Source organism: Takifugu flavidus, chromosome 10 (assembly GCF_003711565.1).
Source record: "Takifugu flavidus isolate HTHZ2018 chromosome 10, ASM371156v2, whole genome shotgun sequence".
NCBI classification, from domain to species: domain Eukaryota; kingdom Metazoa; phylum Chordata; class Actinopteri; order Tetraodontiformes; family Tetraodontidae; genus Takifugu; species Takifugu flavidus.
The window spans coordinates 1,599,539-1,614,396 of record NC_079529.1 but is presented as its reverse complement, the minus strand read 5'-3'; the positions used below and the strand labels follow the sequence as shown (position 1 = coordinate 1,614,396).

Below are 14,858 nucleotides of genomic sequence, written 5' to 3'. Positions count from 1 at the left end.
TATTCCCACCTCTTTCCCTCTCAGGTTCCTGCATTCATGTGGGCTTTTTGGGGCAACAACAACAAAAAAAACCATAACCCGCCCCATGAAAACAGTTGCAGAGAGAGTTGTGATTTGAATAACAGAAGCTTTATTGACACTCTTCATTTGGCTGTTGATCTTCTCCCTACAGAGCACTGAAGAAGGCAAGGAGGCCGGTGTCTGGGGATGGGTGGGCTAAAAGTTTCTGGATCTGAAAGGAAAGTAGATTCATTTATCACTTTTATGAGTCGGCACAAAGTTATTTTTAGCAGGAGCTTGAGCGGGGCTCTTGTTTGTGCCTCCTCAGATGTCTTATTTTCCTAACAGCATCAGTGATATTGGACGCAGGACATGAATCAGACAATTCCTCGTCGTGGGACATTTAAACCAATGAACAAACATAAACAGCGGAGGTGAGTTTGCGCCCGTCGTTGCCTCAAACACACTGGGCCCAGTCTGACCACCATAAACCAGTTGAAGCTGCTCCTGTAGAAAGCAGATGCTGAGAAATATAAACAAACCAGCATGTCATGCTCGCTCTATGGATCTTATCAGATCAGTGGAGACTCATAAACAAACCCACATGACACTTGCCGGTTTGTTTATACTTCTCAGCTTCTCCTTTCCGGTTGTGCTCAGAATCCCCCGCAGAACCCAGAACTGAGACCCTAACCTTGTGGATCTCTTCAGAGATCCACAGATAAGATCTTTCCAGAGACCCTTTCAAGAAAGAGGTGTTAGAGGCAGGTCCTGGACCACCTGTGCACGCCGGTCAGCTCTTTTATGGACCTGCTGCAGCTCCTCTATGAACCCAGCATGGGGGTGGGCGATGCTGGCAGGGTTGGTGTTCCTCAGGGAACAGCCCCGGCCCCATTTCTGTTCACACTCTGTACTGCTGACTTTGCCTGTAACACATCATGATGTCACCTCCAGAAGTTCTCCGTTGACTCTGTGGCTGTTGCCCTCATCACAGGTGTGGATGACAGGATAGGGTTAGGGTTCGGGTTCACATCAACAACAGAGCGGACTGACGCTCAGACTCCCTGCTCGGGAAACTGGGCCCTTTGGAGTGCAAGGCCCACTCCTCTGGACTCTTTACAACTCTGGCACCAGCCATCATCTATGGAATAGTCTGCTAGGCAACAGCATCACAGAAAGAGGGCCAATTCTGTCCAGCTGGTAGCTTGTATAACAAGCTCAACCCATGCTGCTATACAATAATATACACAGAATCCATACATACTGCATACACTACAGTATGTAGGTGATGCAAATAACAGTAAAGCGAGAAAGAGTGATGATACTTTCCCTTTTCTTTTGCTACTGTAGTTCTGCAAATTTCCCCTTGTGGGAAAAATACGTTTCAAGTCTTAAATTTCTTTGTTTCCTAGAAATAAAACCAGCTGTTTAGAGTAAACTGGATTTCAAAATATTTCACATTCATGCGACCAAATACATTAAGTAGTCTCTGACTGTCGAAACTGACTGTCAGCCCTCGAGAGCCACAGTCCAACCAGGTTTTCTGATCTAGCAGGTAGACAAGCAGGTTCCCTTTCAGCCTGGAAGGGCAGAAAAGCTGGCTGGAATACAGCCGTCACGGACTGGGTTCCAAAATCTCTGGTGTAGAGAGGGAGCGCTCTACACGGGGCGTTTAAGGTTGAACTGAGTTGTAATATGTGGCATTAAAGCGGTAACAAGACAGAAAGCAGCACCTCCTTGAATTTGGGGTGTTTTGCATCCTGGACCAGCTGCAGCAGGACGCCCTCGGTGGTGGTGAGATAAGCACCGCTCTGCTTCAGTCGTGACAGAGCGAACAAACGGTCTGTCTGACTGCGGAGGGGGGGACACAAAAATGGCTAAGTCACATGTTTCAACACACACAAAGACCCAAATTCATATGTGAGGGAGCTTCAGCGGGAGTAGGACAGCTAAATATACCTTCTGGATGAAACGGCGTCAGCCACAATATGAACTTCCATCCCTTTTTCTAGCAGGTCAAATGTTGTGCACTGTGGAGAGGATTAAAATGTGAAGAAGTGTAATAACAATATCCACCCCTGCAGATAATGTTAATAAACTGCAACATTGTTTTATTAATAGTACACTTATGAAACAAATATCATAAAAGAAGAAAGCCCACTATGACAATATAGTAGCGGTAGATGTTTTGCCATCTTACTGCAATGCAGGCGTGTGCCTCTATGCCACACAGTATAGCCTGTTTGGGGTTGCCCAGGGCCTGCAGCTCCTTCTCTACTTCCTCCGTCATCATAGTGAATGAAGTTTTAGTATGAGCTTTCAGATCCTCTGCTCCAAGCTCTGGTACTGTGGGACCCAAACCTTTAGGGTACTGCTCCGTCAGCACTGGGGGGATGCCAAGAATGCGACTAGCCTGCGAGGAAAGATACAGGAAGAGGCATTTGATCAAATACAATGTCTTGCAAATGAAGTGATATAAATGGGTCACTTATGGGAATGTGTGTGTGTGTGGGGGGGGGGGGGGGTTGTTGTTTATTTTTTTTTCAAACCTGGAGCAATCTGGATGCATTGCTGACAATGTTGGGGAACTGGAAAATGTTGGGTCTGAACTTTTCTTGCATGTCACAGAGGAACAGCACCGTATCTTTGGTGGAGAGTCTACCGAGCTTTGCCACTGCAAAACCAAAGCAATGAAGAAGGACAATTGGGACTTACTTAAAGGGTCACTGAACGGTAATACATCACCAATTAATAGGAGCAACAACAAAAATAATCACAGAAAGCTATGTATTTACTTTGACACAAGAGAGAGTATAATCCATCTTGAAGAATATTGCAATGGAAATAATTGTCATGGAACGTTTCAGAATGTGTAAAATATAAAAATGGTGAAACTTGCTTTTTTAGGTAACGATGCCTGCAGGTCAGAGGTTGAATATGACTGCACAAGGTGCAACTTCACTCAGCTCCTGCGTGGTTTCAAGACAAAAGAAAATCACACCTCCATTTAAACATGGAAATATGCGAAGACATTATCTATTGAACAAGTAAACTAAGGGAAAATGCTTTTCAAGGAATTCTTAACTTGTCAAACTCACCCAGTGTACAGCTAAGATGTCGCTTATGGAGACGACTATTCCCCGCCCGCCCCGGAAGTGCATTGACCAATGATGCGTGAGTGACGTTCGCTTGAACCAATCGTCAGCCAGCGGATCCGGCGAATCGCGTCCGTTGTTTTAATGGGTGGAACCCAAAACTGACTCAGCTGTGGTCGAACATGTCAGACAATGCAGAATCCCCCGCAGAATTGCAAAAAGAGGAGCCTCAACCAGCGTCAGAGGACTCGACGACAAATGACCAGAAGAAAAAAAGTAGGCACGCGTATACGTGTACATGTATATACATAAAATCTAGTTTATCTGGCAAAAAATGATGTGATAAAGAATTCATGCCTGTGCTGTGCACTGCAACGTAATTCAGAAGGTGTGACGTTTGTGCGATTGACATTGATTCCAGCCAATAGAATTGTGGGATTTCACTTCTCGACCAATCAGCGGTTACCTAGGGTCACGTGACACTCCAGCTATAGGAAATTGGTAAAGCTAAAGCTAATGTTAATGTTGTAAATTAAAGATTTTCTTCTAAAAAAAAAAACGGCGTTTTTCTGTAGAGAAAACTATTGTTGTAATAGTTTTTAATGCGATTGTGGATGTAGTATAAAATACAAACCTCTGTCGTAAATTGTTACGAAAGGAATTCCGGTTAGCATAACACTCAAACTGTTGTTTTTGTCATGTTAATAAGACTTAACTTTTCTTTAAGTTTGGTCATAAAACGTTAGATATATATGTATAATTTTTGTTTTAATTAGATGGCTTAAGGATATTTACTTGTTGTAGTTGGTTCTATGTTAGTTATTCCTGTAAACGTTTGAAATGACCAAGTTGAGCTTCCAGTTTGGGATTTGATTAAAAATAACAAGTCTAACAGTCCGTAGATGTAAATAAGGACTTTCATGTGACAAATTGAGAATTTTATATTTATTGTGTTGCTTTTATTGTAGCATGTGACCAGGTATAATTATTGATAATAAAGTTTACAATTGAATTAAGTTCTCTGTAAATGTATCCTTTTTCCCTGTTTCTAGGTCAGTTTTGAATATTAACACCGTTTATTGTATGTGCATCTTATCCAGATACTCTTCTGAACTGTTCCTCTCACCTCCTCTTGGACTGGATTCACTGTTTTTCTTTTCCATTTTCACAGTCGATTTGCTGCTGAAGGCTGTGGGCGATACCCCGATCATGAAGCAGAAGAAGTGGGCTGTGGAGCGGGGGCGGACGGTGCAGTCCCTGTCTCAGTTCATCTCTCGCTTCCTCAAACTGGATGCCGGTGAACAACTGGTGAGAATGAAGCTGGTTGGTTTCACAAAGAAGCAAAAATCCGATCATACCACGTCACATCTGTATATTTTATTTTTATTTTTTCACCCCACAGTTCATTTATGTTAACCAGTCATTCGCCCCTTCACCAGACCAGGACGTTGGAGTCCTTTTTGATGTGAGTACTCACAGTGACCTACATTTAATAACAAGAAAAGGGATAGGAAAGAGAGCATTTTTTTACTGTACCTCTCACTTTAGCACTTAATTATTTGATAAGTTTGTAGGAGAAGCAGTAGATAAAGTTTTGTCCTCGCATACTTTAAATAAAGCATGTCATGCTTTGGCCGCTAGAGGGAGCATTACGAGAGAAGCACATGCCAAATTTGTGTAAGTACTGATTAATGTCTTGGGAGGAAACGGCAAAGATCTTAAAGCACAGATTTCTGCGGCTTCTTGTTTATCTTTCAGCTCTCGCTGCTCGACGGGCTCTTATCAGTCATCTCAGTCCTTGTACAACCATTCTGTAACGTCATATACCTTTATCTAACCTACATCTCTGTGTCTCACATTCCTTTTTTTCAGTGTTTTGGCAGTGATGGCAAGTTGGTCCTACATTACTGTAAATCTCAAGCCTGGGGTTAAACCGTTTCCTCTTGTTAATTTGTATTCTAATCTTGCACATAATTCTTTCTCTGCCTGTCTGTACACACATATTGTAAATAAATAATTTTTTTGAGAAGGTTAAGGCGTCTCCTGTCGTCACTCCTTGGTTTGTCCAGCATAGCGAGGATTAAAGAGGGAGGGAAAATTACATTTGTGTCTAGATAGCCTGGTTGGAAGTTTTATGTTCAGTATGTAACATGAAAATCCGCTCACATTGGTGATAGGCTTAAACTGGTGGATGTGGTGTGGGAAGAACCCTTCTCTAATAAGGGATAGACAGGAAGCGGTGGAACAGCAATAACAGATGGACCTTGAAGGATTACCTTGGCCAGGGTGGGTTTGCTGCATAGATTCCTAAGAAAGAAGGAAAAACTGAAGATTTGTGTGGATTCGGATACTTACAGAGCCCCCCCAGCAGGGCGTCTTTGTCCCACGATTGGCTTGGAGGATTAAAGGGAGGGCTGGAGCAGCAGAAGTGAGGGTCACTGATGCTCATATGGGAGGAGGACAGATGATGGAGGCAAAAGGAGGAAGAGGGTTACAACACAGAGAGTCAAGATAGAGCAATTAAAATCATGTTGCCACGGAGACTTTGGACTCGGGGCAAAGCCAACCGCAGCAGACTGCAGGTGGTATCGGAATGTAGGAGGCTTTCTAGTCTGATTTTAGTAGTGACTTCATGTTTGAACTGAGGTGCTACACAAGGCAAGAAGAAGCTCTTTGGTAAGTATTAATTTCAAATTTCCATTGAATTGATTTGACAGTTCTGACAGAATTGTGTGATTTGTCCTGGCTGCAGTGGACAGAGAATAAAGATAGTTCGGATATACGTTGCTTTGTAAATATGAAGCTATTGAAACTATTTTTTCATGTTTTACTAAATATATTGATTTCTTAATTCTAATAAACCGAATACAAAATGTTGAGACGTCCAATGATGCCGGGCTTTATTTTCAAACCTTGTTTAAAGCCAAATACACAGTTGTTCATAACATTTAATAAAATATGAATTGGCTATTTATTTTGACTTTAAGCCTGAACGTGTAAATTCCACACTTAAACTTTGGCTTGTCTTACACATGATGCCATTCAGGACATTTACGGTCAATTCCCCCTTTTTCTCTGACTTATTGTGTCCTTAAACAATTGGATCTATTGTTTTTAATCATTTTCCTCTGAGATGTTAATCTCTTTTTGTCCGTGTGTGTGTGTGCGTGTGTGTGTGTGTGTGCGTGTGTGTGTGTGTGCGCGTGTGTGTGTGTGTGTATATTAGTGTGGACTTCACAGACGGGGCGACACGGCAGCGTGTGAGACAGTGAGACTTGACACTAAAACACACCTAACAAACAGATTTAAGCAGATTACAGAGGATTACCAGGCAAAAAAAACAAAACATTAATTTAAATCTACTATCTGCCATAATTTCATGAAGGAGAAAAAGTAAAGCCGTGATTTTGGTCCTCTCTGTTTTCCTCCTAGATGTCCTCGTTGTGGAGTTCAGGATGAGCCACAGCATCAGGCCGGAGTGTGTTGACCAGGACACACACACGATGTCACACATGAGCCCACACACACCCGCACGCACATCAGGAAGTCTCGGATAGTTTCCCTAAAGGGGACCGTATGGAAAACCCGCCTCACGTCTTTAAAACACATTTTCTTGTCAGGTGATTCAATGGAACTTTATGTGGATATTTTAAAAACAATCTGTCACCGTGGTTACGGTACAAAGGGGTGGGGTTAGGCGATGTGTAACCACTTTAAAGTGATCTGATCAGAAAACTGTGGTGTCTCTGCAGCTCTTTCTCCCCACATCACCCAGCTAAATCCTCCCCCGTGTATTTTGTTTCCATCTGTCCGTCCGCAGCTCCTTCTTCTCCTCCTCTCTCCATCATCCTCTCTTTTAATCACCCTTCGCTGTATTGTTTTTGTTCCGGTTCGTTTCGCCGTCACGCTGTTACGTCACATATATCTGTGCTTTGGATCTGGCAGATCATCGAGTTTTAAAACCTCCCAAAAGCATCTGTCCCGCTCCCTTGGCTCCATCTGTAACCACGGTGACACCTTCTGTTCCATTTGATCCCTGGGCCCTCCCCGTGCTCCTCTCTGCCGGCCCCCGTGCAGCCATGCTGGAGAACATGTCCCGCCGCTCTCGCTCCCTGCTCTCCTTGACCCTGACCACTCTAGCCCTGGCCCTCTCCATCCTGGCTCTCTGCACCTCCTACTGGTGCGAGGGCACCCACAAGGTGGTCAAGCCGCTCTGCCTGTCACCTGTGAAAATGAAGAACTGTGGACAGAACAACAGCGAGCCGTACACCACAGGTACATGAAACAATGAGCTGAAGTCTCATATGAACCTATTTTCAATGTCATCGTTGTCAGATACCGCTAAAATTTAGAAAATGAATAAAACAACGTGATTTTTATAGTGTACAGGACTGCAACTGCAACACTGGCTGTTATTTCCACCATTTTTCTATGGAACAGACTTGAATATGAACGTATGTGTTTGTTAAAATCGTTGTCAGCGGTGTCTGTTGTGAATTTATAGGCTGACTTTAAAATTCCACTCCTTTAAAGACGAGCCCAGGCGCAGGAAATACTGGTCATTACTGCCGTGGAAAAGCGCTCGTGTTTCCTGGCAGCCTCTGAAGACGGCTGTTGTTCTCTGCTACTGTCAGACGTGTACAGTCATAAAAGGAAAAGGAAGTAATAGCCAAGCTGCTTTGATGTCTTTAAACCTGATCCCTGCCAGATCCATAAGACCCAGACCGGGACCCCCATACCCGCATGTGCACGTTAGGATTATTTTATTATTATATTTGAGTGTTTGTGCATCGGATCAGTGAGCGAGGTCACGTTAGTTCTCTGCACCGTTGCTGTCGAGCAGCTTTTTACTCACCCACACCTGAGCTGTGCTGAACTCGGTGATGGTTTAATTCTGTGGCTGGTGACAGGGGCTCTAAAGGGAGGTTGGGAGGTTTATTACTTTATCCAGATCAGGTTGGAACTGCTGAGATTAAAAGCTCTTACTGCACAATAGGTATTATAGGATATTTGTCTCTACACTGGTGGATTCCGTGCAGTCTTGTGAGCTTAAGCCATAGTTTGAATGTCCGTATTTAACGCATCAAACTGCATTCAAAGGTGTGATATTTAGGTAATGTTACTAAAATGTTCTGGTGGTTTCTGTGTCGCGCCAGAGAGCCCCACTCAGAACCCCTACAACCGCACGCTGTCCCCCGCCAGGAGGGACGAGCTGGCCAAGATCAGGCAGCGGCAGCTGGCCAACGCCGTTCACTACATCTGGGAGACGGGAGAGGACAAGTTTGCTTTCCGGTACTTCCACACGGGATTCTGGGAAAGCTGCGAGAAACACAACGACGGTGAGAGCTTGTCCCGCGCCGCCTCTGAGAGTCCCGTCCCCCCCCAACTGCTGTCCTCATTATTAGTTCTCTTCTGACTCTGTTTTCAGGCGAGAAATGTCGCAGTTTTATCGAGTTAACGCCCGGTGAGACTCAGGGTGAGCTGTGCCTCGGTGTTGTGCTGTGTTCGCACACGGACGCGCGCGTGTGTGTGTGTGTGTGTGTGTGTGTGTGGTGTGTGTGTGTGTGTGTGTGCGGGGGTCACACCTGTTTCTGCGTGTTGCAGGGGTGCTCTGGCTGTCCGTCGTGTCAGAGTTCACGTACATCGGGCTGCTGGGGATGGGCTTCCTACTGATGTGGCTGGAGGTCCTGTGCTCTCACAGGGAGATGCACGCATTAAAAATCAACGCGTACGCAGCCATCTGTACGGTGCTGTCAGGTGAGCCCGATCGCCCCCCCCCCCGACTGTCTCCCCAGGCCTGCATAGTTGTGCTTTTACCGACCGTCACCTCTCTGATAGGACTTCTCGGGATGGTCGCTCATATGATGTACACCACCGTGTTCCAGATGACGGTCATCGTGGGCCCCAAAGACTGGAGGCCTCAGTCCTGGGACTACGGCTGGTCGTTTGCGTAAGAGGCTCATCATGAACTTTATTTTGCTACTGCAAATTTATGCTGCACTTACAACATAAATTACACTATGAGAAAGGTGGTAACACTCCTAATGTAAGGCGGGGTAGGGTGAGGGCCACCTCCTTTGATTCTAAACCCGGTCCAGGGCCTTAGAGGAACAGCTTTCCTGTGGGAGATGTGTTTCATAATCGTGCGTGGAGCTGAAATGCTCTGCTTTTTCTCTCAGTCTCGCCTGGGTGTCCTTCAGTTGCTGCATGGGGGCCGCCGTGGTCACGCTCAACTCCTACACAAAGACCATCATCGAGCTCCGTCGCAAACAGAGGCTCCGCCTGGAGGAGGCCCGGGCCACCACCCACGCCCCGTCCTACGACGAGGTCGTTCCGGGTGGCGGACTCTACTCCGTCAGCGGACTGTTGCCATGTCCGGACAATATGGTCGACGTGGCGTGGGCCCCAAACGGAAGCGTGGTCGGAGTGGGAAACGGGGACGTGCCTACGCTGGTTTTGGTGGGGGGTTGCGGACCGGAGGGCTGTGAAGACTGCGAGAGGGAGATGGACGAGATGGAGGAGGCCATGGACCGAGTGGATTCTCCGTGTTAAACGTCTTTACGTCTGACTTTTAGTGATTCCGGGAATCTACAAACTGAGACGGACAAATCCCAGACACACCGGACTGATGTGTGTGGCTGTTTGTCAAATCCTTGTAGAGAGAAAGTTAAAGTAAGGGATGTATACAGATGTCTATATCACACTTTTATTATGGACTGCATTAATGTACAGAATGGATGTTGATGCTACAGTACATCTGTCATTCAGTATAAATATTTATTACACTTAATCTTCTTTCAGCAATTCAACACATTTCTGTTTTCCCAGCTTCCGCTTTTGACATTTGAATGCAACACGTTGAACATTGAGCCTAAAAAATTGCCTAAAAAAAAAAGCCAACAAAAACCCCCCAAACAGTCTCATTGCTGCTGCAACTCCAAAAGATAGACACGTAGAGATGGAAAGATTACAGAGATTTTAGAAAGTCTGCCCTCAGATGTTGAACAGAAGATTATGAGTAAACACGTAATCCGAGTTGGATTTGAAAGGAGGAGGAGAGGGAGCGGAGTGTGTGTGTGTGTGTGTGTGTGTGTGTGTGTGTGTGTGTGTGTGTGCGTGTGTGTGTGTGTGTGTGTGTGCGTGTGTGTGTTCGTGTTCCTGTCCATGCTACATAATGGGGACCAGGAGACGGGTTTGACCACAACGTGAGGACATTTTAGAGAGACTTTGAGAACCAAAATCCTCATTCTACTACCAAAGCAGGGCCGTGGGTTCCAAGTGGGGGCATTTCGCTGGGCCCCACAGTGTAAAACAACTGTTTGAAGGTTAAGACGTTGGTTTGAGGTTTGAGGTTGGACTTGTGTTTAGGTTAATGTCAGGGTTAGGGTCGGGGGCTGGGTAAAGTATTGTCTATGGACGTCCCCACAAAGACAGAAATGTGAGGGGGTGTGTTGGAAAAAAAACACATACACAGCAATACTTTCAATGTAAAAAAAAAACCCATTAAACAACCTCAAATCTAAAACCGACTCTTAATAATAAAGAATGTTTTTTTTAAGGGGTTAAAGAAATTTCTGGTTGCAGAAACCTGCCATCAGTAACCTGCAATGCTTAAAAGTAATTCCTACTCATCGTCCAAGTTATTATGCTATAATACATATATATTATTAAATGTATTAACAATTTCTCTGTCATAATGGAATGTAGACAGATATATGTATATGTGTTTGCATGAATATTCTCACCATCACTCTTAGTCAATTCTATAAGAGTTTTTTTGAAAGTGATTGAAAGCACTGGTAGAACATGACTGAAAAAGCAAAGAGTATTTACTTGGCGGGGTTGTGTGTGTCCAGGAAGGGAGGAGAAAGCATCTGAGCAAAGAGGAAAGAGTCTAAAGAGGGAAAGTGGGAGGGGAGGTACAAAAAGAGACGTTTCTTTATTGTTTAGCCGGCTCGTAGTGGATGAGGCGCATCGCGTTCTCGTTCTCGATGACCCCTTTGATGAACTCTCCCTCGGCCAGGCGCTCTGCAAACCAAGGAGATGGATCGGACACGGTTAAATCACAGGGGGCGGGGGTGGGCTTGTGCAGGTGCGCGCCACGGCGGCGTCCGGGGGGGAGTCACTCGAGGATCGCCAGCGTGCATGTCACGACAGCTTGCATGAGGCGAGCGTACGTGGGGATTTGTCACTAGGTGGCTTTATGGCTCGCATTGTTATTAAGCCAAACAGCTGATTGTGAAACATAATCTGGGCCGTCGGATATGAGAACATCTGCTGAGGAGAGGTAGCAGAGGGCTTACACCCGTGCACCCTCTCAGACATGTGATGAGCACACGGGCCCGCCGTGCACGGAGGAGCGTTTGATTATGGTGCCATGCATTGATGTGTGTGTTTGCCTCACCGTTGTCTTTCTTTTCAAAGAAGGCCCACAGCTTGTTGGCTCTCTTCTCGGGCGTGTTCTCGTCCTCCGGGAGCTTGCTTTGCTCCTCCTTAGGGATCAGCTTAAATATAGACTAGGAAGAAGCAGCACACAAACAAATAAGTGTGAATCACTACGTTTCCCCTTTGTCTTTTTAAAAAAAAAAATCTCGGAGGTGTATATTTGCTGCAGTTTGGCTCAATAGAGCGTTATCCTCGCAGGAAAAGCCGAGAAAAACCAGGCAAATTCATACCCTTGAAGGCCCCACTGGTGTGGAAATGCACAATTAAGTGATGATCATGTGGTCAAAGGCGGAACATTAGTTCCTGGACTTGTTGGTCATTTTTCAGACTGCAACGGACCCGTTGGAGCCGAGTGGATGGGAGACGAATGTGCACTTAAGGTTCAGGTCTTAAAATGTGTCCCACTTAGAGAGGAACCACTCATCTCCCACATTTAAGACACCTAGATTAACGTGGATTAGCGCCAAGGCTGGAGCCACGGGCCAAACGTGGAGACGCGGCTGCGTTTTGACGCCCTCATTTTCGTCCTTCAGCAAGACAGACGTGCACATGTGTGCGTGCGCGTACAGATATCAACCTGATCTCTGCCAAACGAGTGTAATCACTAAATATGATAACACACCTTCATCGACAGACTCGGGCTGAACATTAAATATTATCACCTTCTTACTTTAAACCACAAATCAAACCACATCCCCGAAACATTAAAACTCTTTTTTAACCCTTGTTGCGAGTTTTTGAACCTTTGACTTGTAGAATGTGGCTATTTAGTGCTTTGGTTGTAAACATGATGCATATGGTACCGGGCCAGCTGGCCAGGAATTAAATCCCATTACAATGCCAGCTGGATCCCTCAGCTGATCTGTCTAAACCTCTTACAATTCTATTTCATTTGACTTTAAACTTTGCAGCGTTCATCAGACTCTGAGTTTTGACCACATAAAAACAATGATCGCCAGCTCTGACACAGCCATTAGCATAAATTTAGAATAAACTGAAAGTGTCAAGAGTCAAAGTTGCCGAATTCGACTGAGGCATGCTGGGAAGTCTCTCTATGGACAGGCCTTACTTAAGAGTGGGACTGGGCTTATTGGAGTGCTAAACCTGTAATAACATGGATTACCAAGAGTTTGAGGCCCAAATGGGCCGGCTAAAAATGGCCGTGCCTCCACCTTTGCATTTTGAGAAGAAAGATGGTCTCTCCAGTACATAAAATTCACATGACGTGGACAACAAAATGGACAAAAACATTCATTTAGAACCCCCAGAGGAACTCTCAAAGCGATTCATCAAAAAAGGATCAAATCAATTGGTCGAAAAAGGAAAAACCTACGCATTGAAATGCTAAAATCGGGTTTTTCTGCGGCACTATTGCGTCAGGCTGTCAAGTAATCCTCTTATTGTCTTTTCTTTTGCAGCTTTGGTGACCAAGAATAAAACTTTCCCTGAGGACCGTAAGCGATGGAATTCAAAGTGCATCAAAGCAGAAGTCTGAAACATGAGTGGAGAACATAAAAAAGTGCTTCTTTCCACGAGAACCGCCCCCCCCCCACACACAATCCCTCACAGGTATCCTCACCTGGCAGATCTCCGTCACCTCTGTCTTGCTGATGTAGCCGTTCTTGTCCACGTCGAACAGCGAGAAGGCCCACTCCAGTTTCCTGGTGGTCTTCCCCGTGGACGTCATGTGCAGCGCAATGATGTACTCCTTGAAGTCCAACGTTCCGTCGTCGTTGGTGTCGAAAGAGCGGAACACGTGCCGCGCGTAGCTCGCGGCGTCGCTCTCGGGGAAGAAGCGGGTGTAGATCTGCTCGAACTCTTCGGGAGTGATGCGCCCCGTCGGGCACTGCTTCTGGAAGTTCTCGTACCACTGGCAGATCTCGGTCTCGGTGAAAATGGTGGTGAGCTTCAGGTCGTCCAGGATCTCCTTTGATAGCGCGCTGCTGGTGGTATTCCCCATGGCGGATGCTTTCCGTGTCTAAAACGTCTCAATTCTCACAAACTCGCCGGCAAATGTTTTGCCACCAGATTTGCCCCTGCGCCGTGCCACCTGTAGCTCACCTGGAGGTCGACCGTCTGCGTCGGCTGTGACTGTAGAACCCTGCGAAGGACATTGCGATAAACCTCTGAAAGCCGTCCGCTTTGGTGGCTTTTGATCGGAAATGGCTTCGTGGGAATAATGGGACAATTGGGGATCTCTTACCTGGGCTGGCTGGAGAATTCCGTGTCTCTCTGAAGACTGAAGAAGTGCGAAATGAATGCTTGGGGAAACCCTCCTTCCCATTGGTAGACTGGGTTAATTCTGCTAATGCGGGATTTAAGGTGGCTGAGCTCTTGACCAAAATGAACTCCAGGGTTCTAATTTCCTCCCCCAGCTCCTGATGTCAAAAGGTCAGGAAAGAGCCGTCCTGGATCTTCAAAACTCTCGCTGGGAAATTTCTGATTTTGTTGGATAATTATGCTACTGTCCATCTGGATAACAGAGGTGTTTGTGTTGTGAAATAAGTCGACTGAGGCGCAGTCCTGCCTGTTTCGTGGGTGTTTAAATGACACAGAAACCGATCGTATTTGTTCATTTCAGATTGACAGACGTGTTCTCACAGTCTTTGTAACTGTGGACTCAGTCGGGTTTTCAAACAGGGGTCAGGTTCTTCACCCAGAGCCCATTCGGTGGGTTTATCCACCATCCAGACTACCATCTGTCCACCCCCCCCCCCCCCCACACACACCTTCCCACCTTCCCACTTATACGTCACTGCCAGCCTTTTCTGTACGTGACAGTTATCCTGTCCTATATATATGAGGTCATTTAAACATTTCTCTGTTAAAACCAGTCCTTTCCTGGCCTGTGACAAATGTCCCCGTGTTCTTGGACCCAGCAGGAGGTCGGGCTCGGTTCTTTCATGTCTTTATTCCGCTGCGCCTTTTAAAATTCATTCCGTTTCCCCGCAGGATTTTCTATGCTCCATAAATCTGCTCTCTGAGTCCAATTATTGGATTACTAATGCCCTGCACTGCCCCATACCACCCAATCCAACACTTAGCCAATTAGCATCATCATCCCATGAGTGGCAGAGCCAGCAGAATTACCTCCCCTCTCCGCCTACACCATAAAGCCATGATCTCTGCCTTCTGACCTCTACTCTACAAACCCGATCAGGCCTGAACTAGTAAAGATTTGTAATTATAGCGTACCTTTTTTTGGGCTCTAGGAACAAAAGTATGCCTTATAGCATGTTCAGTAGCTAAGGTTCAGACATAATCAGGCTCCCAGCATCCAAAAGCAACTGCCGAGAGGCTTCACCCTGATTATAATCC

At 45.8% G+C, this 14,858-nt stretch overlaps 4 protein-coding genes across 5 annotated transcripts; 2 read left to right on the top strand and 2 right to left on the bottom strand.

The window, feature by feature from the left end:
- Positions 1-107: 107 nt before the first annotated feature.
- On the bottom strand, positions 108-3,235 carry isoc2 (isochorismatase domain containing 2). The gene is made up of 7 exons (XM_057046180.1): positions 3,099-3,235; positions 2,900-2,969; positions 2,550-2,674; positions 2,201-2,413; positions 1,960-2,030; positions 1,734-1,851; positions 108-232 (listed from the first exon to the last, which is right to left on the bottom strand). Coding segments are annotated over exons 2-7 (594 nt in total). The 5' UTR covers positions 2,901-2,969; positions 3,099-3,235; the 3' UTR covers positions 108-166.
- Positions 3,236-5,130, top strand: atg12 (ATG12 autophagy related 12 homolog (S. cerevisiae)). The gene is made up of 4 exons (XM_057046202.1): positions 3,236-3,371; positions 4,267-4,403; positions 4,498-4,560; positions 4,968-5,130. The coding sequence occupies exons 1-4, from the start codon at positions 3,278-3,280 to the stop codon at positions 5,025-5,027; spliced, it is 354 nt and encodes a 117-aa protein (XP_056902182.1). The 5' UTR covers positions 3,236-3,277; the 3' UTR covers positions 5,028-5,130.
- A 97-nt stretch (positions 5,131-5,227) lies between these two features.
- Positions 5,228-11,643, top strand: si:ch211-149k23.9 (germ cell-specific gene 1-like protein). Of its 2 annotated transcripts, none has more exons than XM_057046104.1 (9): positions 5,228-5,771; positions 6,322-6,363; positions 6,528-6,715; positions 7,041-7,370; positions 8,252-8,434; positions 8,524-8,571; positions 8,700-8,852; positions 8,934-9,045; positions 9,275-11,643. In XM_057046104.1, exons 4-9 carry the CDS (start codon positions 7,175-7,177, stop codon positions 9,645-9,647), a joined length of 1,065 nt encoding a protein of 354 aa, XP_056902084.1. In that variant the 5' UTR covers positions 5,228-5,771; positions 6,322-6,363; positions 6,528-6,715; positions 7,041-7,174; the 3' UTR covers positions 9,648-11,643. The 2 variants fall into 2 exon arrangements, with proteins under 2 accessions (XP_056902084.1, XP_056902083.1); XM_057046103.1 differs by having other exon boundaries at positions 6,848-7,370.
- Positions 9,788-14,104, bottom strand: rcvrn2 (recoverin 2). Its single transcript, XM_057046182.1, has 4 exons — positions 13,744-14,104; positions 13,120-13,641; positions 11,500-11,611; positions 9,788-11,123 (listed from the first exon to the last, which is right to left on the bottom strand). The coding sequence occupies exons 2-4, from the start codon at positions 13,498-13,500 to the stop codon at positions 11,035-11,037; spliced, it is 582 nt and encodes a 193-aa protein (XP_056902162.1). The 5' UTR covers positions 13,501-13,641; positions 13,744-14,104; the 3' UTR covers positions 9,788-11,034.
- Between the last annotated feature and the right edge of the window lie 754 nt (positions 14,105-14,858).

What these genes read in the sequence shown, in the direction of transcription:
- isoc2 (XM_057046180.1), bottom strand. An exon ending in ATGCATCCAGATTGCTCCAG is followed by an intron (nt 2,414 to 2,549) that starts GTTTGAAAAAAA and finishes CTTTCCTCGCAG; the next exon opens with GCTAGTCGCATTCTTGGCAT. An exon ending in AGGCACACGCCTGCATTGCA is followed by an intron (nt 2,031 to 2,200) that starts GTAAGATGGCAA and finishes TCCTCTCCACAG; the next exon opens with TGCACAACATTTGACCTGCT.
- atg12 (XM_057046202.1), top strand. Translation starts at nt 3,278, where the DNA reads ATGTCAGACAATGCAGAATCCCCCGCAGAATTGCAAAAAGAGGAGCCT. An exon ending in AAATGACCAGAAGAAAAAAA is followed by an intron (nt 3,372 to 4,266) that starts GTAGGCACGCGT and finishes CCATTTTCACAG; the next exon opens with TCGATTTGCTGCTGAAGGCT. An exon ending in ACGTTGGAGTCCTTTTTGAT is followed by an intron (nt 4,561 to 4,967) that starts GTGAGTACTCAC and finishes CCTTTTTTTCAG; the next exon opens with TGTTTTGGCAGTGATGGCAA.
- rcvrn2 (XM_057046182.1), bottom strand. Translation starts at nt 13,500, where the DNA reads ATGGGGAATACCACCAGCAGCGCGCTATCAAAGGAGATCCTGGACGAC. An exon ending in AGGTGACGGAGATCTGCCAG is followed by an intron (nt 11,612 to 13,119) that starts GTGAGGATACCT and finishes GCTTCTTCCTAG; the next exon opens with TCTATATTTAAGCTGATCCC. An exon ending in CTTTGAAAAGAAAGACAACG is followed by an intron (nt 11,124 to 11,499) that starts GTGAGGCAAACA and finishes CTTGGTTTGCAG; the next exon opens with AGCGCCTGGCCGAGGGAGAG.
- si:ch211-149k23.9 (XM_057046104.1), top strand. Translation starts at nt 7,175, where the DNA reads ATGCTGGAGAACATGTCCCGCCGCTCTCGCTCCCTGCTCTCCTTGACC. An exon ending in CAGCGAGCCGTACACCACAG is followed by an intron (nt 7,371 to 8,251) that starts GTACATGAAACA and finishes GTGTCGCGCCAG; the next exon opens with AGAGCCCCACTCAGAACCCC. An exon ending in AACGCCCGGTGAGACTCAGG is followed by an intron (nt 8,572 to 8,699) that starts GTGAGCTGTGCC and finishes TGCGTGTTGCAG; the next exon opens with GGGTGCTCTGGCTGTCCGTC.